Consider the following 26,565-nt stretch of genomic DNA (forward strand, 5'->3'; position numbering starts at 1 on the left):
TTTGACAGAAGAATTATAGTGGCACCCGTATGTGTTATCATATACTTTTCCGTGTCCGGTGGGTCCTAACCACATGGCCGCAGGCACAAGGAAGCCAGCTGATGGCATGATATGTACAGAAAGGAACACGAGAGTTTAGGCGGGGCGGACGCCCTTGGTGGATTTGTACCATTTTATGGAAAAGAAGACAGGCAAAGAGGTTTCCGTATCTTTGCAAGGGGGTGGTGCAAATGCTGGGCTAGGAAACAAAGCACCAGAGACAAGCTACAAGGACCCTATCGTGCAGGGGGAGAACAGAGGGGCTGCTGACCTGGGGGACCTGGTGTGATCAGTGAAGGAGTGTGATGGCCATTACACAGGGCTGGAAGGATGGGCCGGCGGTGGGCGTGAGGAGCCCCTCTTCGGGGCTTGGCAGGCAGACAGTCATTCCCTGGCCCGTCTCTCCCTCTCCCTTACTTCCCATCTTACTGTAAATGCCTGCCATTCTCTGCCTGAAGGTTTGATCTTCTGGGTCTGAAATGCTGGGGTGTAATGCCCCACCGACGGCAGGTGAGGGCTGGGTGCAGGAGACCCCAGCTTCCTTACACGTCGGGGCAGGTAACCCTGAAACGTGCTCTACGCTCTCAGAATTCCCCAGTGGAATTAAGCTCTGGTTGTCCACAGGGGTCGTGGGTTGGAAAACATGGTCCTTCCTGGTTTTCTTTTCTTTCCCGTCTCACTTCTGCATCCCCTCACGGGCGCCTCTTGAGAGCAGTCACAAATTAGTGCTTTTCCATAAGGTTGAGGCTCGGGGTCTGCTTCATGGGGAAGCCCAAAGCAAGGCAAGGACGGAGAGCAGGTCCTGGTGATGGCAGGCATGGGTATGTTGGGGAGAATGTGACCTGGGTCAGAGGAGTGAGGGGGATCACTGGATACAAGACATTCGAGAAGTGTCGATGGTATCGTCCTCTTGGAGGCTGAAGTTATCTGTGGTGCTGGTGAAGCTGCGCCAGGCAGGAAAGTCATCGCTATTTGGGTACGTGGGGGACCTAGGAGCACGGTCAGGAGGGGCTTCCAGACGGAGCAGACGGATGGCGGCAGGCTTTTGGGCCGGGGTAGGAGGATAGATCGGAAGTGACGAGGACACCCCCTCTTCTCCATCCTGTGCTCAAGCCATGCATGGAGCCAGGTGGCAGGGGAGGTGCTTGTTCATCGGGAAAGGCCATGATCTGCACTGTGGTCCCCTCTTCCTCACTTTTCCGTCCTCTGACACAGACAGGTGTGTCAGAACCACACAAGAAGGAATTCTTCAGGGCTTCTTAGCCTTTTTGTTCTGGGGCCCCTATGGCTATCTGATAAATGCTGTGGCCCAGAATAATATAAATGCCTCAAATAAGGTTCTGAGGGAAATCAGTTATGGTGAAATACTGTTATCAAAATATTATAACCGTATCGTTTGTGATATAGTAACACATGTGCTTCTTTGTTACTACATTAGATAATCAGATAAATACCGTACTTTCAATGGATGGTGAGTGTCAACAGTATCTCGATATGTTTGCAGTGCTTATAATGAAAACATCTGTGATCCCTGCTGGTGCCCGATCCCAGCTACTGCCTGGGAGGGCCGGTATTTTGTCTGGGTTTGCAATGGAAGAAAATACAAAGTTTGCCACAGGTTAGCAAAAATAAAAATGTAATTTTCTGACCCAAGTTCATGGACTCCCCGAATTCTATCAGGTGAAGAACGTCTGTGAAAACCGCTTTTCTGCACTACCTCTCCCTCATAAGCCTGGCCTCTGGCTAGACTGGCAGGTGCCCTTACTTTGGGGATTGGAAAAACAAAAGCCAAATTCCTGGCTTTTAAAATAATAATACAGTAAGTTCCCTTCACGTTTCGAACTTTCAAAGATGTGAACGTGTGTTCGCACGTCCAGTCGCGTAAGTTAGTTCATGTGTCTGGCATGCATTGTCCTGGGCATGGTTCCTCTACAAGTGGTTGTGCTTTTGTGCACTTTACTATCCTGTGTTTGTTTTTTATGTATTCTTTGTGTGAAAAGTATTATAAATCTATGACAGTACATACTATATAGCCGACTGTGTTAGTTGGGTACCTAGGCTAACTTTGTTGGACTTACGAACAAATTGGACTGACGAACAAGCTCTTGGAATAGAACTCGTTCGTATGTAGGGGACTTGCTGTACATTGATCCATGTATAACAAATATTATTGAAAAGACAACTGTCTTCTTCTGCCCCCACTGCGCCTCCCTCCCCCTTCCCATAGAGTGTCCATGAGTGAGGAGGGGACCCCGTTGGAGAATAAGTGAAGGGTCCCCTGCGTGGGGTGGGCAGCGTGATGGAGTCCGCCCTGAGGTTTCGGGCTCTGTGACAGAGAGGACGTGTCGGCAGCATGGAGACTGGGAGACGGCCTCACCGAGAGACCTGGGGCCGCGTGTGCCAGAGGACTGGTCTAGAAAATGCAGTTGGGGTCCGGGCACGAAGGATGGAGATGTGGCCCCTGTGCTGCCAGGGGTGGGAGGGCATCTGAGGTCCTCAGGCCCCAGGTGAGTCCCGCTGGCTGATGAGGGTGCGGAGGTGGGCCTCTGGGCTTGAGGGTCCTCAGAAGGCAGGCGAGATGAGTGGGAAATGTCGTGGCAAGTCCCTCAGCGTCTCAGGGCTGTCTTTGGTAGACATGAGCTCCAGGGGACCCAGTGGAAGCCAGCGAGCAGCCAGTCTCCGTCCAAGGGGCTGGGTCTGTGGCCTGAGCAGAACACAGGAGAGCCCTGTCCATCTGGGGCCGCATCTTGAGCGGAGGGCACCCTCTTGCAACTGAGACGAGGCGACCCCTGTGTAAACGCCCCTGTTGGGGTCTGGCTGGGGGGATGCAGTGCAGACCCTGGAGGGGATTGACCTGAGGGTGACTGAGAAGTGGTTGGACTAGTTCTGCTGGTGGTGCATAGACTGTGTTTACTGTAACAGCTGACAGAGGTGTCGGGTCAGCAGCTGCAGCTCAGGTGCAGACAAGTCCGTCGATGCGTACCTGGGTCATACTTGTGAACATTCACAACTGCTCTGACAGAAGTTTTCAACGGTTTTGTGAGGTGGTGGACACAGTATCATGGGGGTTGCTGACGCTCGAGTGAAAGCATTCTCCTGTGTCCCAGGTCCCACGGGGGAGCTTTGCTCTAGGCGTTTTTGGTTCTGTCAGGCAGAGGCAGACTGTGGCTAATTAAAAGGTTTATGAAGACTCTATTCCTAGTTCCCATTTAATTCACTTTAGACATTTTAATATAAGTCATGCCAGTTTAATACACTGAGCCTATTGATACAGCATGTCAGATCCTGAAATAACACATTATAGCATCGATAATATTGTGCTCTGCTGTAATTTTATTTCTGAGAAATACTTAATTTTTGGTCAACTTTATTGAGGTTGAATTACATGTGCTCAACTATTGAATAGTATGAATGTGTTAACTGTGGTGTTGATTTACAGATTTAAAGGAATGCTCTGAATGTATACTTTTCATTTATAGAGAGTTTTATAAACAATTTCTTATGTACAGTGAGCACGAGTTGAAAAGAACATTACAAAATCTTTCTGCCTTACGGAATGTTCTAAGATGGCCCTGCAGGACATTCCTTGTGGCTTTGGCTGGTAGAAGACATCACCTTTGATTAGGATGGCGTGGACTGCTGGATGTGGTGGGAGGGCCTACCGTTTATTCTGTGCGGGTCCTTGACCTCTATTGCCTCACTCAGACACATCACTCCTCCTCTGTCCTCATTTTACTAACGAAAACTTGGGCTCAGAAGGGCTGCGGGGCCCATTAGCACAGCTAATAAGTGACCAAGCCGAGGTCCACCTTCATCTCTGCCCAGCTTCCCAGTCTGTGCCCTTCCTCATCTTCTCCTCTCCCGACGTGGGGAGGGCTGACTGTCACCTGGGTGAGCCCCCCCTTGATCTGTCTTCACCATTCTCCGTGCTTCACTTTGGTAGCACCTGGGAGCTAGAAGCCTAAGTTCATAACATAATTTCAGCCTCTGAAATGTTCACAGTGAAGGGCATATCCTCAGGCTTCTGGGGAAGGTAGCTCAGGACGTGGAAGAGAGAGTTTCATGTTGGCTCAAATCTTGACACTTGGGGATGACATGTACGACCTCTCAGATGAAGTGGCTCCAGTGAGGAAGCTTTGGTGTCCTGTTTTCGCATATTTCTGTTTACTCAGTGGTGTTATGGGAAAGACTCTGTGGCCCGGGGGTGGGGACAGCCCTTACATGGCAGTGGTACCCAAAGTACAGCCCCCTGACCAATAGCATCCTAAGAACAGGTTAGAAATGCAGTTTCTTGGGCTCCCCCCAGACCTACTGGATCAGCCTCTGGGGATGCTGCCTAGCAAGCTGTCTTCTCTTTTTTTTTTTCTTTTTTCTTCTTCTTTTTTTTTTTTTTGGCAGTACGCGGGCTTCTCACTGTTGTGGCCTCTCCCATTGCAGAGCACAGGCTCCGGACGCACAGGCCCAGCGGCCATGGCTCACGGGCCCAGCCGCTCCTCGGCATGTGGGCTCTTCCCGGACCGGGGCATGAACCCGCGTCCCCTGCATCGGCAGGCGGACTCCCAACCACTGCGCCACCAGGGAAGCCCTGTCTTCTCTTTAATAATCTTTCCAGGGGAGGTTTTGCAGCAGTTTGAGGACCACAGCTTTATGGCCCTGAAGAGAGCTCGTTCGTGTTTTATTTGTAGGTAAAACTCCACCCTAGGTACCGGGTTCCTGATTCTTTGATACCTGTGACCTCATCAGGAACCCTGTGCAGCCATCCTCAGTCACCTGGTTAGAGCTGGGCCGTCCAGGGTAGGAGCCGATCGCCACACTTGGGTATTAGGCACTTGAAACGTGCCTAAGTCTAAAAGAGACATCAGATTTCATAACCTTCGTGTGAAAAGCATGTAAACTATTCTGTGAATATTTTATATTGATTACACATTGAAATGACAATATTTTGGGTATGTTGGGTTGAATAAAATAAAATGAATTTCAGCTTTTTTTTTTTTAATGTGAAAAAAGTTTAAGAAACATATGGAAGTTTAAGGTAACGTATGCAGCTTGCCTGCGTCCCACTTCTATTGGATAACGCTGTTAAAGTTCCACATCCATATAGATAAAGAGGTTATTCACGTTTGGAGAGCCTGGGTGTGTTATCGTGTATGGAGCAGAGAAGCCTCCGTTTTTCCCTCTCAACCCAGCTCCCCAAACTCGAACGCTGACTCAAGGGATGACCAGGTTTGTGCACTGCGGTTGCTTGAGTCGCGGCTGCCCTGTTCTGAGCTCAGTGCTGCCGCTGAAGACGTTCTGCCCGTGACAGGCGGGAACGCAGCTGCCCAGGGATGTAGGTGGATGGGGATCTTTGTGAAGGATCCCCTAAACAATCAAATGCTGTTTTTTTAAATGCTGTTTTGACCTGAAAGTAACATTGGAAGCATTAAACCCTGAGGAAAGAACAGAGGCACATTTGAAAGCAGAAGTATTTCTCTAGTCCCGTATCTGTGGGAGAAAAGTTGTAAGAGTCAAGTACGGATTTCTGTGACTGGGAATAAGGACTATGCTGAATCATTCTTGGTCAGCCTGATTTTATTTTAACTTTAAATCTTTCAAGGTGTGACACATTCATTATGACCCAGCCTGGAAGGGCTCACGTCCGTAAGAATGGAAGAGCCCAGCCCACTTGCCTTTCAGTTGGATTATTGAGATGTTTGAAGTCTTCTAGGTTCTTGCTAATGTAAAAATTGTCACTAACGTGGTTTTTATTTCCAATTTCAGAAAAAGTGGTGTGAATACTTCATCCTAAGTAATATAGACGTTTTTGAATTTTGGAATCTGGATTTAACTCACCTTTCCGACTTAAGTGATGAGCTTTTATTGAAGAATATAGCATTTTACTATGAAAATGAAAGTGTTCAAGGTACCACCCTAGTATCTTATAATAATTATGCCTTTACCCAGAGATAAACATTATAAAGGATTTAAAGCTTCAAAATTATTTTCCTATACTTGCAACATATAGCAGTCATTTTCTTTCAGATATTTATTTATGCGTGTATATAAGTTTTACTTAGTTGCAATCAGAGTGAATGTTGTATTTAAAAATGTTTTTAACTTAATATTACTCCACAAGTATTTTTGGAAAAAATACATCTTTGGGAACTTGGCATTTCTAGATAATTGTAACAGGTGAATTTTTCAGTTAAATATACGCAGAACATTTTTCAGAATATTTACTCTAATTAATGTAATCATGTACTACTATTAGATATTTAGGGAATTTTAAGTTTTTCCAAAGATAAAGCTGATTTATATATTTGTTGTATATAATTAATTTTTCTTTCTTTGAATAATTTTTTTAGAAGAAATCATCTGCTGTTTATTCGTAGTCAAAGAAAAATAAAAGACATTTTAAGAGAACTAAAACTGATTGAGCATTATTGAAGCTTCTTTGACCTCTAAGATTTGGTTCCTACATATTGCAAGTGTTAGAATGAGTTAGCTACAAATAAATTTAGCAATCCTCTACAAACTTTCTCATTTTTGAAAAATCATAGTTTTATTCTGTTTTATTGATTATAAAGTTATGTGTGACATAACATTTTTTGTTACCTTGAAGAATAGTTAGATATTCACCATCTGTTATTGTTAGTTAAGGCAGTTATAATGTTAATAGTTATCAAATAGGGAAACAGGATAAACTTTAAAGTCTTCAGCCCCACAGTCAACACTAGGGACCGTTTGGCTCTAGGTTCCGTGTGGCACTCACAGAAAATTTCACTGATTGACAAGTATTTCAGAGCTCTGTGAATTTAATTAAAATGTGTGCTTCTGTGTATGTGTGAATGACTTTCAGTGTTTACTACTTTGAACTCATGTAGGGCTACATTTGAATTTGGGAAATGGCATTATGAAAGATTATGCACATCTCTGGGATACTGTATCAAAGTTGGTCACAAAGTTTGATGTTGGAAAGCCATTTCCTCTGAGAACAGAACAATTTCCTTTTCTTAAAAAGGATCCATCACCAATCAAAGGTAATAAATCGCTAAATTAATTTGAAATAAAAGCATCGTTCCTCTGGAAATGTTTTGAAAGCACCAGTAACTAAATGTTGCAAGTATAAATAATTTTCGGGTACTATGCATTTAAAATGACCTATACTGTCATATCCTTGGGGAGATAATCCTTTGAGTATAATTTTGAACAGTGATATGTCTTCCTTGTAACTAACGTTGTTGCCAATTTTTAAGAAAGCCAGTGACTTCCATTTCTATCAATCTGAAGTGTAGATCAAGTGAAAAATCTCTTGTGCGTAATGATGGAAAAGTTAGATAAGAGACACCAAACACCTTTTTACAAAATCGTAAGTAAGCTCAAAACAATAGGAGGGAAATTCCAGGAGCCAAACATGAAGGGAGAGACTGATCTCTGGGTCACTCTGAGAATTTCTAATTGTAGGTCTGCCCTCCTAAGAATCTGGGTTTCAGTGTACTCAGTCAGCAGAGTCAAGACAACTCTAAGCCGGAAAATAACCTTCAAGCGATCAAAGGAATCTGGCGTGTTCTCTGTAGAGGAACATCCTCATATACCCTGATTTTACAGGGCTTCTCTGCCACATACGAGTGCACATGCAAATTTATAAACAGCAGAGAAATAAGCCCCCGGACAAACAGTAAGCTGCAAAACGAGAACTCTTAAGTATTTCAGATTTTGTAATTGTCACAAGTAGAATATACTATATGTGTGTTTAAAAATGCTTGAGGAAATAAAATATGAAATTTGAAACGTGAAAAACAAAATGATAGAAAACATCTTCACATTTTAAAATATTCAAAGTTGTAGAAATGAAAAGACTGTCAATGGATAGGTTCAGAAGCTGATTGGATTTGGCTAAAGAGAGAATTTGTGAGCTAGAAATAGATCAAAAGAACTACAGGTACAATAGTGATGAACACATTACATACCTTAAAATTTACACAGGGTTATATGTCAGTTATATCTCAAGCTGGAGAAATTTTAAAAGAACCGGAAAACAAACAAAAGAAATAGAGATAAAAAATGATAAAATACATGTTAAAAGACATGGAAGACAGAATGAAGCTGTCTAATCTTTCGTTCATTTGGAGATTTGGAAGGAGAGGCCAAGCCAGTGTAGATTGGGCCATATTTGACGAGACCGTGGCTGGCGTTTGCCTGGGCGATGAAAGACAGGGATTTGCGCACTCAGGGCATATGATGAGTCCCGAGCGGGACAAAGCAAACGTATGCACATGCACACGCACACGCACAAATATACACACTAGGCACGATGCAGTGGGATTAGAGAATGTAAAAAATAAATATCTTAAAAGGACCAGAGTTATCTACAAAGGAATAAAAATTAGTCTCTAATAATAGACTTCCCCAAATATCATTATAGAAGTCAGAACATAATGAAATCATGTTATTCTTAAAATACAGTTTTAAAAAATGAGTAGCTTGGACATTTTTCAAAATACAAACGCTGATTTATCCATCATCCTGTCGTCACTGGAGACATTTCTATATCATGAATTTCAGGAAGAATAAAATGACCCCAGATGGAAAGTGACAAAGAAAGCTAAGGGATGTATATGTATAACTGATTCACTTTGTTATAAAGCAAACTAACACACCATTGTAAAGCAATTATACCCCAATAAAGATGTTAAAATTAAAAAAAAAAAGAAGAATGCTAAGGGGGGTTGAGGATGTATTGATACAAGTGTATTTTTCAGAGTACAGGGGAAGGATATATATCCCCTTTCATTATGTCAGAATGAGTTCCACCAGACAAAGACGCTTGAGAGCAAGGAGTTTATTGTTCCCAGGAAGATCCAATAAGGAAGTGCTTAGGTAATACCAGGAAGAAAACACAGTCAGTGCAGGCCGTGTTATTGCGTAGGTTTCCACGTGGGCAACTGCAGGTAAGTTTTACTGGGAATCCTAGAACTGTGTGCAAACCACTTTGGAGATGTCTTACCCAAAGAGCAAGGTAGCTGGGGTATTTACCTTGTGAGTTTCGTCAAGTCTCAGGGGGCATGAAATCCTTAGGACTCTGGCTGCGCTCAAGGCTGCAAGAAGAAAGTGCTCAGGGAGAGTTGTAGGGACTCGTAGGAAGGTTTCAGGCAAACGCAGGAACGGTGGACGTCAAGGAAATACCGAGCAGGGCAATTGCAGCTCACCTAGAATTATGAACCAGACACTAGATAAAGGGGCATTTGTTAGCCAGCTGTTGCATATACGATCAATATGTGACGTGTGATATCCATCTATCATATGTAGGTGTACATGGGCATAACATCAAGGAGGATGTAAGAGAAGACTAATGATATAACATAATTTCATTGACATCTGTATTTTCCCCCTACTTCTTTTTTATTTTTATAAAAGCATATATGAGATTTCTGAGTGAGACTTCCATATTTAAATTCCTTGTCTCATAATAGGAAATAAGAAAAGGAACAAACATTTGAAATAGGAAACATAGGTGTTTTTCTGTCTGTCAGTGTATCTCTTCATCCATCCATCCATCCGTCTATCTATCCTTCTATCTACCTACCTACATGCCTAATTGCTGCCTATTTCTTTATATTCTGCCGTGTTCCAGAATGTTTTAATGTGGAAAATAGCTTTATGGGAAGGGCTAGAATTGATTAACGTAAATAAATAAGATCAATGAAACATGATGTTTTTTTAAATGTGAAATTTTAGAAAATGATATGTAACATTGCTGTATGAAAGTTTCACATTTGACCTTGTCTTCCTACTTTTTTACAGATACCTCCAAGGAAAAGATGGCTAATTTGGGTTTTATTCCAGTGTCATGTCAGGTGGTTGATAAGTTTGCCGGGGACCTTTTGAAAGATTTGCCTTTCCTAACGAGGTATGGGAGCCCCTGGGTGGAATGGATGAATGACTCATTAGAGCTTTTACAAAGTTGGACAGATTATTTATAAAGAGGTTATATTAGATGTAATCTGTGTTTGTAACACATAATGAGTTTAGTTTCAAATTTACCAATGTCTTGTGATCCTAACTAGCTTAAAAATCAACATAGTTTTAACCTTAGAGTAAAATCATTCCAGCTGTGTGTTTGTAATTGATGAATGAGTGGATGAATATTTGTTGATGTCCATGGCACGAGATATGGGGTGGATTCTGGGTTCTGAAGCCCCATTAAACTGCTCTTTGGATTCTATCACCCACATTATATCTCGGAAAGAGGAAAAGTGGCTATGATTTTTAAAAAAAATTTTTTTTAAATGAGATCTATGCTGTGCTGTATTGGGAGGCACGCAGTTTAAAATGTGCCTATATTTCTTTTCATCTCATAGCGATGATCCTATTGTAACTTCACTGGTCAAGCAGAAAGAATTTGATGAGCTTGTGCACTGGCATTCCCACAGACCCCTTAGTGATGATTATGACAGGACAAAGGGTCAGTTTGATGGTGAGTTCTGCGATTCTGGTGAAATACCTTAAAATCTCTTTCACTTTCTGCCTTTTATGTTACAATGAAAAATTTTTCTATTTCTTGAATAACAATAATGTACAAGGTATGTAGATATATGTCAGTAAAGAGGGTGAGGAAAGAGCCCCACTTTGCTGACCGTCATGTGTACAGGGGCACACAGCTGTCTTAGGAGCAAGTGCACAGAGGTGGCATTTGTCCCACAAAAGTTAGCAGCTGTTTTAAGCCAAGACAGTTTATAGTTTAAGACACCTGTGTGCTCCCTGATGGCAGAAATACTGAGGCTATAGGCTTGCAAGCAGTAGCAGCTGCTTTCACGTCACCCATAACAAGGGCAGCAGTTTACCCACCTTCACGCTCGGGATGGAGGCTGTGGCACCACTGAGAGCAAGTTAGCCGAGACTGACTTAGGGACCCTTTTCCCCGGCTCATCCCTTGTCTTCTTTTGTCTACCCCATGCTCACCCCCACCCTGCTTCCAGTGGACAGAACTTACCTTCAGAAGAATGTCAGAGTGGACCTAGTAAGCATGTTCCCACGGAACACTTCCCAGCCTGCTGTTAGAAACAACTACTAATATCCTGAAAAATACAAGGGAGTTTTTAGATCAATCATTAACATCCTTCGGAGCCGTTTGATTTACATATGTAGATACAGATATAGAAAAATCAGCCTGCTTAACAATCCCTTGAAGTGAGTGCTGTAGTTTTCTCTGGGGATGGGAGTAAGTCATACCTTGAGTGTTGGGATTTCCTGTGTCATTGGAGTTTTCCACAGTGAGTCTTTCTGAGCTGCCAAGTTCTTGGCTCTGTGGCCATGGTCTGGAGTAAGGATTTTTCTGTCAAGTGATACAAGAAGCCGTGATACCCTAGATGGACATCTTCCTGATTTGACCTTAACCTTCCCCCTTCTTTTTTTTTTTTTTAATTAATTAATTTATTTATATTTTTGGCTGCATTGGGTCTTAGTTGCTGTGTGCGGGCTTTCTCTAGTTGCGGCGAGCGGGGGCTACTCTTCGTTGTGGTGCACGGGATTCTCACTGTGGTGGCTTCTCTTGTTGCAGAGTGTGGGCTTCAGTAGCTGTGGCATGTGGGCTCAGTAGTTGTGGCTCGCAGGCTCTAGAGTGCAGGCTCAGTAGTTGTGGTGCACGGGCTTAGTTGCTCCGCAGCATGTGGGATCTTCCCAGACCAGGGCTTGAACCCATGTCCCCTGCATTGGCAGTGGATCCTCAACCACCGCGCCACCAGGGAAGCCCTACCTTCCCCCTTCTTAACTTCATTCACAGGGCACAAAACAGAAGTAATGCCCAGAATCTGTCATTCTTTATAGCATCTTGATATTTGCTTTGAGAGGTGTACAATAAAAGGGTGTTTTGTCCCTTGCATCCTTTAAATAAAGTAAGGAATCATTCTGTGGACAAGAGATGGTGTGATTTAAGATTCCTTCTTTAACAAAAGTCATCAGCCTAAGTTACTGTTCCAAACTAAAAAGAAAAGTGCACGTGTGTGTGGGATGGTGTGAAGGATTAGTGAGAACGCTGTTGAAAATATGTAGTAATGTTGCATTTTAAGCCTTTTCTTTTCCAGAAAAATCTAGAGATCCTCATCATCTTAAATCTGTGCAAATGTATCATCGTTTTCAACGATTTTATGGGAAGTCATTAGAATCGGTCCCTTCAAAATTTGTTGTACCTCAAGCTATCAAGCCAAGGAAGAATTTCTGTGAACCCAAGAGCAAAAAGATACAGGTAGGTTATATTCATTCTATCAATTTTTTTTTTACTTTTCATTGTCCTTTATTGTTATTTGTTCAATCCCTTTGATAGTTGCTTTCCATGCTACATTTTTAGAAAAGTAAAGGGATGGGAAAGATACTCCATGCAAATGGAAACCAAAAGAAAGCAGGGGTAGCTATACTTATACCATAGAAAATAGACTTTAATACAAAGACTGTAATAAGGGAGATAGAAGGTCATGATATAATGATAAAGCTGAAAACCTGAAAGCTTTTTCTCTAAGATCAGGAACAAGACAAGGATGCCCAGTCTCACCACTTGTATTCAACATAGGACTGGAAGTTTTAACCAGAGCAGTTAGGCAAGTAAAAGAAATAAAAGGCATCTACATTGGAAAGGAAGAAGTAACACTGCCTGTTTGCAGATGACATTATATTATATAAAAACCCCACCAAAAAACTGTCAGAACTAATAAATGAATTCAGTAAAGTCTCAGGATACAAAATCAATATACAAAAATCTGTTGTGTTTCTATACACTAATGATGAACTATCAGGAGCAGAAATTAAGAAAACAATCCCAATTACAATTGCATCAAAGAGAATAAAATACCTAGGAATAAATTTAACCAAGGAGGTTACAGTACATTGAAAACTACAAGACAGTGATGAAAGAAATTGAAGAGGATACAAATGAATGGAAAGATATTCTGCGCTCATGGATTGGAAGAAAGAATATTGTTAAAATGTCCTCACTGCCCAGTGCAAGCTATAGATTTAATGCAATCCCTATCAAAATTCCAATGGCATTTTCCACAGAAATAGAACAAACAATCCTAAAATTTGTATGGAGCCATAAAACACCCTGAATAGCCAAAACAATCTTCAGGAAAAAGAACAAATCTACAGGCATCACACTCCCTGATTTCAAGCTATATTACAAAGTTTTAGTAATCAAAACAGTATGGTATTGGCATAAAAACAGGTACATGGGTCAATGGAACAGAATAGAGAGCCCAGAAATAAACTCAAGCATGTATGGTCAATTAATTTATGACAAAGGAGGTAAGAATATACAATGGAGAAAAGACAGCCTCTTCAATAAATGGTGTTGGGAAACCTGGACAGCTACATGCCAAAGAACGAGGCTTGGAACCCTATCTAATACTATACACAAGAATTAACTCAAAATGGATCAAAGACTTCAAGACCTGAAACTGTAAAAGTCCTAGAAGAAAGCATAAGCCGTAAGCTCCTTAACATTGGTCTTGGTGATGATTTTTTGGATTTGACACCAATGGCAAAGGTAACAAAAGCAAAAATTGACAAGTGAGATTGTATCAAACTAAGAAGATTCTTCATAGCAGAGGAAACCATCAAAGAAATGAATAGGCAACTAACTACAAAATGGGAGAAAATATTTGCAAATCATATATTTGATAAGGGGTTACTATCTAAAATATACAAAAAACTCATACAACTCAATAGCAAAAAATAGAACAATCTGATTAAAAAGTAGGCAGAGTAACTAAATGGTTATTTTTCCAAAGAAGACATGCAGATGGCTAACAGGCACATGAGAAGATGCTCAACGTCACTAGTCATAGGGGAAATCAAATCAAAACCACAATGAGATATCGACTCACACCTGTCAGAATGGCCATCATTAAAAGGGCAAGAAACAACAAGTGTTGGCCAGGATGTGGAGAAAAGGGAGCCCTTGGGCACTGTTGGTGGAAATGTAAATTGGTGCAGCCACTATGGAAAATGGTATATTTCCTCCAAATATTAAAAATAAAACTACTATATAGTCCTGCATTCCCATTTCTGGTATTTATCCAAGAAAAGAAAACAGGATGTAGAAGAGATCTCTGCACTCCCATGTTCATTACAGTATTATTCACAGCAGCCAAGATACGGAAACAACGTAAGCATCCAGCAAGGGGTGAATGGATAAAGAAGATGTGGTCTGTATATATATAGGAATATTATTCAGTTACAAGGAGGAAATTCTGCCATTTGTGACAGCGTGGTTGAACCTAGAGGTGCTAAGTGATGTAGGTCAGACAGACAAGGCTGATACTGCGTGGTGTAACTTACACGTGGAATCCAAAAGAAAAAAAAGTTCAAACTCAAAAACAGAGAGGAGAAGCATGGTGACTAGAGTGGATAACCATACATCATATCATTGAATTTGCTAAGAGAGTAGATTTTAAATATTCTCCCCTCCCCTCCTCCCCCAAAAGATAAATATGTGAGTTGATGAGTGGGTTAATTAACTCAGTGGGGAGAACCCTTCCACAATGTACATGTATATCAAGCCACCGTGATGTATACTTTCAATATCCTACAATTATTCAATTATACCTAAAGTTAAAAAAATATTTGAGCAGACATGAGGACTTTTGCTTTAATAGTCAACAAGCCACCTCAGGCCCAGCTTGGTGGTCTTTGTTTTTCTCCTCGTGGCGACAACCTCCTTTTTATTTTCACAGGCAATTTGATCTTTAGTGAGACCATCCAATTACAACTATTCCTTTTTTATTTACTGAAAAGCTTCTTTTATATAGTTATTTTTTTTCGAGAGAGAGAGGTTATAAAATAGAAAGTTGGCAAAAATTCTAATTACCTAGTGTAAGGTATAAAGACTGAAAAAAGTTTCATGTTTTTTTTGTCTTCTACATTATTGGAAATTAAGTAAATTATCTCGTGGAGATTAAACAACCTCAGCACAGTGTAAATGTGCTCTTCCAGCAACACTTCAAGCTAAAACAAACACATTGTACCTGGCAAAGAGCCAGGGCTTGTCCTTGTCCTAACTGAGACAGAACCATGCCGAGCTATCCCAGGACAGGACAGTACATTTGGGAAGTTGAAACATTGGAGAAGCTCCACTGATTCGAATTAAATACTGAGAAAGTGATGACAATGAAAATTGACTTCATTAAAGGCAAAGTTTAGATATGAGTTTCATGACTAAGCAGAATAATGGAAGGTTTGTCAGTGTTCTCTTATGGATACAACAGTTCTCTAATTTTCTTTGCACATTAATAAGTCAAGTAGGTAAAAGTGTAGTAGAAGTGGGTCTATATTGTGTGTAAGTTGGTTGGAAATGCTTGTCTAGACAGAGCAAACCGGTTTATTTATGATATTCCTTCCTACCTGCCCCTTCCTCATTCACCCATAAAAGAGGATGAACTTGTGCTGTGCTTGGGACACACCGACAACTATTGCACATTCCTGTCTCATGACAAGGAAAATCACAACTGCATTGTCTGTAATGAGCATTTGATAGAGAGACGTCCGGGCAGGGGAGGAATACGTACTCAGGCTGGGAGAGTCGAGCAAGGCTTTGTGGAAGAAATATCTAGAAGCACAAGTTGGGGTAGAGAGGTGACCATGGGGAATGAAAGAGGAAAACCAATTCCCGAGAGATCAGGAGACAGAAAAACCAGGGTCCTGGTGTTTCTGATTGTATTACATTTACTCTTCAATTTATAACCTACACCACTTAGAAATCTAGAAAAATTATCTGCACAGAGGCGTTATAGTCATTAAGTTGGATTGTCCAAAGATTTCAATTCACAGAGGCTTCAGTGTTAAGAAACAGACACTGAAATGAAGATTGTGCCTTGTCAAGAATGGGATGACGTTCAAAATAATCAATATACACTTAAAACTATTGTCTCATTCATGCAATGGCATCTTGGACTATTTCCAACTTGTTTTATGACATGTTTCCTTCTTTTTTGGGGCAGGAGACCAAGGCTGAAAAAATTACTAGAGAGAATAAGGAGAGGCTGTTTGCCAAGGAAGAAGAAAAAGAAGAGAAAAAATGGAATGTTCTGTCCTTTTCTATTGAGGAGGAAATGAAAGAGAATTTAAATTCTGGAATAAAGAACCTAGAAGATTTTTTGAAATCATGTAAAAGTAGCCCGGTGAAATTTCGAGTTGAAATGGTGGGGATTACTGCCTGCTTGAGAGCGTGGAAAGAGCATTGCCGTGGTGAAGGTATGTGGCTGTGAGTGCCTGTTGATTTGTTTGTTTGAATACATTGGAAAAGAATAAAAATCTAATGATGATAACTGTTATTTATTAACTGGAAGTCTGTGTTAGAAGGCTTAGGGAAGCCTTAGATGCATTATCTGATTTTGTCCTTGGAGAAGTCCTCTCAGTACTACTACCTCTATTTTATCAATGAGCAGTGAAGTCTCAAATGGGGCCCCAGTAGCAAAGATACAGCACATTCATAAGCAAATTCAAATCAATTCCTTATCACTTACATGTGGGATCTAAAAAATGACACTAATGAACTTACCTACGAAACAGAAACAGACATGCAGACATAGAGATCAGACTTGTGGTTGCCAAGGAGAGGGGGAGGGAAGGATTGGGAGTTTGGGATTAGCAGATGCAAACTAGTACATATAGGATGGATAAACAACAAGGTCCTACTGTAGAGCACAGGGAACTATTGGAAAAGAATATGAAAAAGAATGTGTATGTATAACTGAATCACTTTGCTGTATAGCAGAAATTAACACAACAATGTAAGTCAACTACACTCCAATAAAAAAATTCAAATCAATTCCCAGTCAAAGTTTACAAACAACCACTTAGAGAGTTGTGGGCCTCGTTAAGGGGACCCACAGATGGCGAGGTCCCAGGGAGAGTCTGTCATTCATCTCTGAGATCTGAAGCGCGAGCATTTTCTTTCTGGGCAAAACTCGGATCAGGTTCGCCTGGCATGCTGAGTTCTTCCAGAAGCTGCTGTGGTTTCCATGTGCTCTACTTTACAACTGCTACAATAGATAGTAGAAAAGAAAAGAAGAGGCAGGAAGAGGCAGGTAAGAGAGAAACATGGCTGGATAGAGACGTGTAAGTTGATGGCAGGTGAAATGATGAGGGGCCAGTATGCCTCCAAACTGACAGTACTTCCGAGTACACCTCATTGACCTGTCTGTCTTGGTCGTCTCCACACTTGAATCCGTTGAACATGGGGTCACTGGGGGTTCTTCTCCCCCCCCACCCCGTCATTCTACAAACTTCAATCTGCCCCTGCAACGACAGACTTCGCTGAGGATTTCATCCCAGTGAGAAGCATAAGACTTGGCCTCTGTGGGTCTCTCTAAGATGTTGTGTCAGGATTTGCAGTTGCCCTGAGAGAGATCAGGATTAACAGTGGCTTAAATTTCTTTTGTAGCCTTTATAGCATCAGCATGTGTTTGGTAATATTTGTTAAATAGATAAAATGTAGGTTGATTGGAAGAAAGGGCGAATCAAAACTGCCCTAACATGTGAAGTATGAAAAGACCAGCCGTGAGGGAGACTAGAAAGGATGTAAGTGACTGGAAAGAAATGGACAGGGATTAGCACGGTTTGGATCTGGTAGGTGTAACAGACTGATTGAATTTAAAGGCTCCAGTGATTACACCAGATACTTATCTCTGGTCACCATTAGGGTTCAATAAATGTTGCCAAGTTTTTTTTTTTTTTTTTTTTTTGCGGTACACGGGCTTCTCACTGTTGTGGCCTCTCCCGTTGTGGAGCACAGGCTCTGGACGCGCAGGCTCAGCGGCCATGGCTCATGGGCCCAGCCGCTCTGCGGCATGTGGGATCTTCCCGGACCGGGGCACGAACCCGCGTCCCCTGCATCGGCAGGCGGACTCTCAACCACTGCGCCACCAGGGAAGCCCAAGTTTTTAACCAGATATTTAGACTCATCTGGACATTTTTCTTTGAACATAGTAGAGAAGACATGGAAAGATTTGTATTCCTTAGAACTTAGACCAACTTGGGCTTTAGTGATCTTATTTCTATCATGAGCTACAAGATTGTCATTTTTCCCCCAACACTTACAGAGCTACATCTCAGTTATCCACAGAGATGTCGGAATGTGTTTAGTTGCACTTTCATTTTATTGAGTTTTCTGTATTCCAAAACCTCCATTAATGCTAAGTAAGACAATGAATTTAATTGGGTCAGGTTGATAGCCTGAGTGAATAATCGTGGACAATCAAACATTTATTATTTTTGATGGCCTTTATAATAGTTTTGCTGTTTATTCTTTACCAAGGTGAAACCACAAAAGATTTAAGTATAGCTGTTCAAATGATGAAAAGGATCTACTCCGTGATGGAAAAATACCCAGAACTTTTGCAAGAGGCAGATCGGCAACTCATAGCCAGATGCCTTAGGTACTTAGGATTTGAGGAGTTGGCAAGTACTTTGCATCCAGCGCAGGTAATGTTTTCAGAATAGCTCCATTCTAGTAGAGTAATTATTAGGTGCACCTCAAGTGTCTTATAAGCACAGTTACCTGGGTTTTTTTTTTCACTGAAAATATTTACTCCAAGTTCATAATCATTATTAGTAATCCAGCTCCCCCAACTTGAAGTAACCTAGAATTAGAAAATTTTACGAAAGCTTCTCTGGAAAAAAATGCCAGATAGTCTCTGCAGACCCTTAAAACTAATCCTGTGTTTAATTCTAGCAAAACATTTAAAAACTATATTGCGACTGTTCAGTTGTCTTGATATCAGATTGTAGCTCAAGTGCCGTGATGGATATCTGAAGATCTTGATGTGTGCTATTTACTCTTAGTTAAGATAATGATTTAGGTGGTAAGAGATTTCTTCAATGAATATTGCAAACTTTGAAAGATGGTAAAATGCTTTTCTCGTGAAAATTAGTTTTCAGTTATTTTATTTTAAAAAATATTTTTAATCATTTAAAGGGTGTTATAATTTACAATCACTTTCAAAATGGGCTTGTAAACTCCTATAGGTCACAGAAAATGACATGAAGGAGAAGAAGAAGAACAAATACTCAGTTGGCATTGGGCCGGCTCGGTTTCAGCTGCAGTACATGGGCCAGTATTTGGTACGAGATGAGAGGAAAGATCCAGACCCCAGAGTCCAGGACTTTATTCCTGACACCTGGCAGGTAATGACTGGATGAAAGAAACATTTTTGTATTTCATTATTAAATCTGATCTCAGGAGCTTCTCATGATTCCACACAGCACATTTGGCATGAAGTTCTTCATGTTGAGTCATCTTATTTAAAATTGTCATGGGAAATGTCAAATGTAGACTTTTTCCCATTTAAAGAAAGTGAATTTCTCATATCATCCACTTTTCATAAATAGACCATTTTCTTGGAGGTACTCTGATGGATTCACACGTATATATTTGAAGTTCTGTCTTTGTCATCCGACTGTATCATTATGGAGGCTTCCCTGTGTCTGCAGGATATCCTATGTAAATATAGACATGTGACAGAGACATTCAAGGAGTTTAAACAGTAGAGACAGTTGTTTAGATATTTACAGCCTGTACCCGTGACCATAGTAGCTACTTTTCTATAAATAAGTGTAAAATTAATATTGATGGCTAGAAAATTAGGAATAAAAGGGTGCATTTCTGCATTGATTCAACCTTATAGAATCGCCTCGAACCTTATCAGTTAAACATGTTTGGCTATGAAAATGCCATTTCAGAGGTTCAGTCTAACAGATGGTCTTATCAGAATCTGACTTTATCGTCCTTGTGTTGATGATGCTGGAGTGCCTCAGAAACTCCCTGCCTGCTGTTCTGGGGCAGGGGGACCAGGTCCTTCCTTCCTGAAGTGCAGAACGCGAAGCAGCTAAGGACCCTCCAGGTATCTACGCCCGCCTCCGCTGCACTTCTTCTGATGTCGCCTTTGCTCTGAGGTGCGACCCAGAGTGGACCAGGATTCAGAGAGTGTGCAGGATGGGGCTTTGGGGGGCTTTTCCATCTTCTGCCCATCACACAGGCTAATGATCCTTTCACTAGTCCTCATTTTGATGAATAAAAGCATAGGCTAAAAGGATGAGAGTCTGGTTTTTTTTTTTTTTTTTTTTTGGCGGTACGCGGGCCTCTCACTGTTGTGGCCTCTCCCGTTGCGGAGCACAGGCTCCGGACGCGCAGGCTCAGCAGCCATGGCTCACAGGCCCAGCCGCTCCGCGGCATGTGGGATCTTCCCGGACCGGGGCACGAACCCGTGTCCCCTGCGTCGGCAGGCAGACTTTCAACCACTGTGCCACCAGGGAAGTCCCGGGAGTCTGTTTTAATGAAGGTCCCACATGCCCTCCAAAGTACGGGCTGGCATCCTTCTATTTAGAAAGTACAAGATAAGTAGTAAAATGATTCATCATTGATCTTTTTTTCTGTTCAGCTACTTTTTCACCCTTACAAAAATACATACTCTTAGATCTTCATTTCTCAGAGCCGTTGTGCACTTAGTCAATGACAACTAATCAGAAAGAATATGTACCCAAGGACAAGATATTTTGTTCAGACCCTCTCTCTGTTTTTCACACACAAACCCACCTCCAGACGCTTAAAAGCACTGCAATTCTCTCTTCTGGGGGAGGCCGTGAGTTCTTCACAAGTTCCCGTGTATCTTTTGGTGTGTTTTCAACTCGCAGCCACTCCTTTGCGGCTCAGAGAATTATGCTGGAAGTGTCTTAAGGTATTTGTTTTGCTAACGTGCTTCTCGTGGCGCTGACACAACGGTGCTCTGACCCTGCAGCGAGAGCTCTTGGATGTCGTGGACAAGAATGAGTCTGCGGTCATAGTGGCCCCCACGTCCTCAGGGAAGACCTACGCCTCCTACTACTGCATGGAGAAGGTGCTACGGGATGGCGACGATGGGGTGGTCGTGTACGTGGCCCCCACCAAGGTAGGTCTGGGGGCTGGGAGGTTGTTCAAGTGACTTAAATTTTCTCTTTCACTCCCGAACCTCCTCTTTTAGTTTAATGCACGTAGTCATGTGGTAGATCTAGCTCTCTTTATTTTTCTTCGCCATTTATTTTTTTCCACTTTTATTGAGATAAAATGGACGTGTAACCTGTTAGTTTCGTGTGTACAACATAATGGTCAATATTTGTATGTATTGTTAAATGATCACCCCCATAATTCTAGTGAACATGAATCATGAATCACCTCATATAGTTATACATTTTTTGTTTCCTTGTAATGAGAACTTTTAAGATCTGCTCTCTTAGAAACTGTCAGGTACACAATACCGTATTGTTAACGATAGTCACTGTTACATCCCCAGACTTATTTATCTTATAACTGGAACTTTGTACCTTTTGACCCCCTTCACCTGTTCTCCCCGCCCTTAGCCCCACCCTAGCCGACCACCAGCCTGTTCTGTTTCCATGCGTCTCACTTTATTTTCTAACCTGCATTTTCTCCTTCCAGTCCGAGAGGCCAAAGTAATACTTCCCTTAGAGCACTGTAAGGCAGAGGTCTGGTCCTGTGATCTTGTCATTCAGCTTTTTGCTCAAACTGAGAGAAGCATCCCGACTATGTCGGGCAATGTTGAGTCTTTAGGAACCCCGCGTTGCCTCTGCTCTTGATGGGATGCATCCTGTCTGCTCTTGGGCGTCAGTGCCTGATGTGTTTCTCATGCCAGGTGGTTTTGCCATATTTCTTTTATGGCTGGAACCACCTAATGCCAAGCTTAAATACAGAAAGTATGATCTTTGTCATTTAGGAGAAAGGCTGATTTACAGGAAGTATAAGTTTGCATATCCTCATTTACAACCCCTTGTTTTTAATGCGATTACTGTTAAGAAAGGCAGATTTACTTGGGATAACTTTGATTCTACAGATTAAAATGAGATCTCACTCCATTTTAGTTCCTAGGAAAATGTGGCGTTGAGTGACTTGGGATCGGGCTCAGAACCAGACTGATCAACATGATTAGTTGAAATTAGCACTTTAGTTTTGATTGTAACTTTTTCGTTTTTCACGGTTACGAAAGCAGTAAGTGTTCATAGCAGGAAATTAATAAAATATGTCAAGAAAAATGAAGCTTACTGGAGGTGGAATTGGTAATTCAACACAATACATATTCCTCTTCTAAAAGTTTTAGAAGCCAAAGGTTTTAGAAGCCAAATTACTCTTCTAAAAGTTTAAATCCATTTTTATTCCCTCTGACAGTATATGGAAGTATATATATATCCTCTTATTTTTTTCCAACATTCCTATGATCTTTAAACATTTTTTGCCGTACTGCTAGGTAAAAATTTCCATCTCATAATAAATCTGCATTTCTGTGATCACTGATTGGGGAGCCTTTCCGTATGATTTCTGGGCAGTGATATTTCTTTAATCATGAACTACTTGTTCATGACATCTGCCCATTTTCTTTTTCTTGTAGTGGAAGGGCATTGCCTTTTTATTGATTGGCCAGAAGTCTGTATAATAAGTATATTACTTTTTCTCTGTAAAGTATAACCAATATACTTTTGTCATTTTATCTTTTTGCTATATTGCGGTTATATCAATGATATTTTGTTAATATCTTTGTGTAGTCAGATCTATCAGTATTTCCGTTTAGTGTTTCCGAGTGTGCTCAAATATATGAAAATGTCCACTTTCTAGTGTCTTTATGCTTATGTTTTAAAGTTTACATTTTAATCTAGGTGAGACTTTTTTGGGCATAGAGTGTGAAATACAGAGATGTGTATAGGTTTGCACACGCTCAGATTTCGCTGGCCACCACCTGCCTAGTCCGGGGTGTGGGTCCCCTGTACACTCGCAGGTAGAGGTCTGGGGATGCCCCCAAATACGAGAACCACACGTCCATCCCGGCTGCCCTCCTTGGCCGTTCTACATAGACTCACGGTTTCTTTCTAAGCCTTGGTGGCCCAGGTATCAGCAGTTTGTTTGTCATGCGTGGGCAACATTTCCTGCTTTTTCCCTCTGATGAAGCCGGGTTTTCCCATTTTACATTGGGTTGAGGTTATAAGTGAGTTCACGTGTAGTCACAGAGCTCAAAGACAGCCCGTGGGTTAGGCAGATGGTAGGAGAAAGGGGTGATGAAGCTTCCTGCCCTCCCAGCAGTACGTAATTTTAGACAGTGCCTGTCGTTCTCTCTCTGAGGTTTCCCCTGTACTTTATTATGTGATTAATGGATACTTTCCCCTGTCAATCAGGCCCTTGTCAATCAGGTGGCAGCAACTGTTGAGAATCGTTTTAGCAAAAATCTGCCAAACGGTGAATCTCTGTGCGGTGTTTTTACACGGGACTATCGTCATGAGGCTCTAAACTCCCAGGTAGGACATACACTAATTAATGCATTTGTTATTGAATTATATGATAGTACTTAGAAGTCTCTTTCAGTAGAAATGCAGTATCTTGACAAGGGCTTGTAGAAGTAATTTTCTTGAATTTATAAAAGATGAAGTGGCTTTAGAGAAAATTTAACAGTGTTATATTCCAGAGAGTAAGAAATGGAGCTCATCTTTCTCAGGGGCACTTAGCTTTTGATTGCAGATTTCAGTTATATTTCATGGCATCATCTTGGTTTATAAGTGGATCGAAAATGATCTGAAGAACCCCATTTTATAAAAACTGACAAACTGATTTCCATTCAGAATAACTGTTTCTTGACCTTTCTTGATGGGAAGGATACTCATCATAATTTCAAACTGTTGTATTTATGGATGGACTTCATGGTGTTAAGTAAATCAGACAGTTTCCCTCCTTATTAAACTCACTGAAAACAGTTACAGCTAAACAGAAAGTGAAAACGTGACTCTAGCACATTGCATGGTAGATGTGAGATGTGACACCCACATCGCCATTTGTAAGAGCACCGCTGCCCAGGGGCGGGGCGTGAGGTCCGACAGAGGCCGGCTGTCGGCCCCTGTGCTGGCCCACTTTCGGCACCCTGGGACTGAGCGGGGCTGCGGCAGAGACACTGGCCATTTCGGCTGCGTGTGGAGTAGCACTGATGGCCGCCATGCGCTCCAGAGTCCAAGCTAGGTGGGCCAGCGCGTCACCAGGTGTGTTCTGAAGTTCACCTTCTCCCTCTGCCCCATCCTCTCCCAACTTCTATAGTTGTTCATTTTTAATAAACGGTTTTCAACCTAAACTGAACCTCGGGGTCAGATTTTGAAGGAATAAACCTGCAACAATGAACTCTTCCTATTATTACCGTGAATGCTTATAAATAAGAATTTAAACTTCAAATCTGATATCTTACCATTTTGACCTATAAAAATTGCAGTGTCACAAGATTCAAACGAATATATCATATGCTACTTAATCAGCAGGTCCCTTCAGGAGTTTTAACTCTCTGTTTTATATTCTTAGAACTACATCTGGGTGTAGCAAGTGCTCAGAAGTGTTTGTTTGCACAATGCTTTTGTTTTTAGGTACTTATCACAGTGCCTGCCTGCTTTGAACTTCTGCTGCTAGCTCCGCATCGCCAGGCGTGGGTGAAAAGGATCAGATATGTTATATTTGATGAGGTAGGTTTGGTATTACTTCTCTGGGTTGAGTTCCTGGTTGCGTGAGCGCCGCACTGAAGACATTTGCTGCTTCGGGGCATTCATCGTCTGCGTGGAGTTGCGGTTGCGGAGGACACTGTCTTTCCCCTGTGAATCACGCCAGTCTTTGGGCTCCGTTTTCCTGTTCTGGCTCAGGACAGGGTATCTGTGTCTGCGGACCTCTGGATGGCAGAGGAGCTGTCTTTGGTGACCACTGTTTCAGAGGAGTAGAACTCACCACCAGGGCATAAGTTTTCCTGGACAGAGATTCCAAAAATCTGATCTTTGATCTCCAAAGCAAAGAGTTTGGGGCTATAACAATGATGTCAGTTATGTACAGTATCTTGTCAGTCGTGGTCCCAGCAGGAAACAGACGACACACACAAAATGGACGAATTCAAGAACAGCTTTTTGCAAAGGTGTGTGGGCGGGGGGAACTGTGCCGTTAGTGCAGTAGCCCAGGGCGAGGAGGTTACCCCTCAGCCTAAAGGGACAAGGAAAGATATGGTCAATGAGACCCACAGGGAGATTGAGTGTGCTGGCCGCTTTGCAAGGGGCAGCTACCTTAGCCGAGGAGCACACCTGGCTCAGGGTAACCTGCTAGGAAGGCGGCCAATGGCACAAAGACCTCACTCTCATTTCCTTCAGGTCTCTTGCCCAGGCTCTCCTTTGGCCAAAGCCAATGGAACCAGAGAGCATTGGAGCTCTTTTGAAGTAGCCTCTGTGGGTCAGTTTCCCTGGGCAGAGAGAGCAGGATGGAAAATGATGGACGTTTATAGAGCAAATGAAGGATATTGAGAAAGTTTTTACAGCAGAATTAAGAATATTTATTCAAAGAGACTTAAAACATTATAAAAGAATTCTTTTGCTCCAAGGGGTTTTCAGTTTAAAGGGGAAAATGATGACAAGCCTGTATTTCACGTAATTTTTCCTGTTGTAAAGCTTGAAGCTACCAAGCGAGCTGTGCTTTGATTGGTTTGAATCTGACTTACTGTGGTTTTTTTTTTTTTCTGCTCATTCTGTATATGCTACATCCTGAAGGCCTTGAATATTCATATTGAAAAAAAAAATCCAACAGCTTTGTCTTGGCAATCTAGAACCTTGAATTGTACTCTAGTCTCAAAGCTTTGAAATGCTGTGACATGGGGTACCTCAGTTTCCCCAATTTTATGTCAGGGTAAAGCTGACGGGCTGGTGTATTATCTGACTAGGGCAAAGCCAAATGGGCAGGGGAAGTTTTTTCTTTTTTTTAATTGTCTGGCTCTGATGGTACGTTCTTTCCAGTTGATTGCCAGGTGTCATAGTTTAATCTGTTCAAAGGAGACCATATTTGAGAATCTTCCCTAAATCTAGTTCCATTTGCTTTATTTGGTCAAAGGACATTCGTTAATTCAGCAAATATATAAGGAGTATCTCCACAGTGCCAGGCACTGTTGGTGCTGGGAATGCCCAGGGTAAGTCACAGAATCATTGGAAAAAAGGGGATAGACAGCTACGCCTACCCATGACGGTGGCAGCCCGCATCGGTGTGTATGGTGACGAGATGGATCAGTGTGACCCCACTGTGGTGATGGCAGGGAGACAGCAGGGGGACGGCTCTGCGGTGGCTGGTCAGAAAGTCTTCCCATGGGGCGACATTGAACCGAACTCTGCAAGTTCAAAAGGAGGTAAGAGCAGAAGGAACAATATATGTGGAAGCTCTGGGGTAGGAAAGATGTGGTCAGGGAACAAAGCAAAGTTCAGTGTGTCTGGAGGAAAGTCAGGGCAGGATGGGAGAGAGGCTTGAATGAAGCTGGAGAGGCAGGTGGGGGGCGGTTACTCCCAGCACAACATATACGCCCTGTTCAGGAGTTTATAGTTTGTTCCTCATGCAGTGGGAAGATATTGAAGAAATTTAATTGTGGACATGGCCTGATGGAATTCATCCTTGAGACGTATCTGTTGGCTGTGATGTGAAGTGTTCAGGGGATGGCCTGGGAAGCTAGGAGGGTGGCCAGGAGGGTA

General features: G+C 42.1%; 1 protein-coding gene across 1 annotated transcript in view; it reads left to right on the plus strand.

The window, feature by feature from the left end:
• The window catches only part of DDX60 (DExD/H-box helicase 60), a gene marked incomplete at its 5' end in the record, with an annotated part of 79,071 nt that overhangs the window by 11,374 nt on the left and 41,132 nt on the right, over positions 1-26,565 (plus strand). Inside the window, 11 exons of the mRNA XM_082657535.1 lie at positions 5,800-5,941; positions 6,903-7,058; positions 9,823-9,928; positions 10,380-10,495; positions 12,102-12,262; positions 16,008-16,260; positions 18,302-18,492; positions 19,036-19,194; positions 20,805-20,954; positions 23,224-23,343; positions 24,448-24,543. Of these exons, the coding sequence (XP_082513661.1) occupies positions 5,800-5,941; positions 6,903-7,058; positions 9,823-9,928; positions 10,380-10,495; positions 12,102-12,262; positions 16,008-16,260; positions 18,302-18,492; positions 19,036-19,194; positions 20,805-20,954; positions 23,224-23,343; positions 24,448-24,543 (1,650 nt within the window). The remainder of the gene's footprint in view (positions 1-5,799; positions 5,942-6,902; positions 7,059-9,822; positions 9,929-10,379; positions 10,496-12,101; positions 12,263-16,007; positions 16,261-18,301; positions 18,493-19,035; positions 19,195-20,804; positions 20,955-23,223; positions 23,344-24,447; positions 24,544-26,565) is intronic.

The sequence above is a fragment of the Grampus griseus genome (genome assembly GCF_964374135.1).
Source record: "Grampus griseus genome assembly, chromosome: 6".
NCBI lineage: Eukaryota > Metazoa > Chordata > Mammalia > Artiodactyla > Delphinidae > Grampus > Grampus griseus.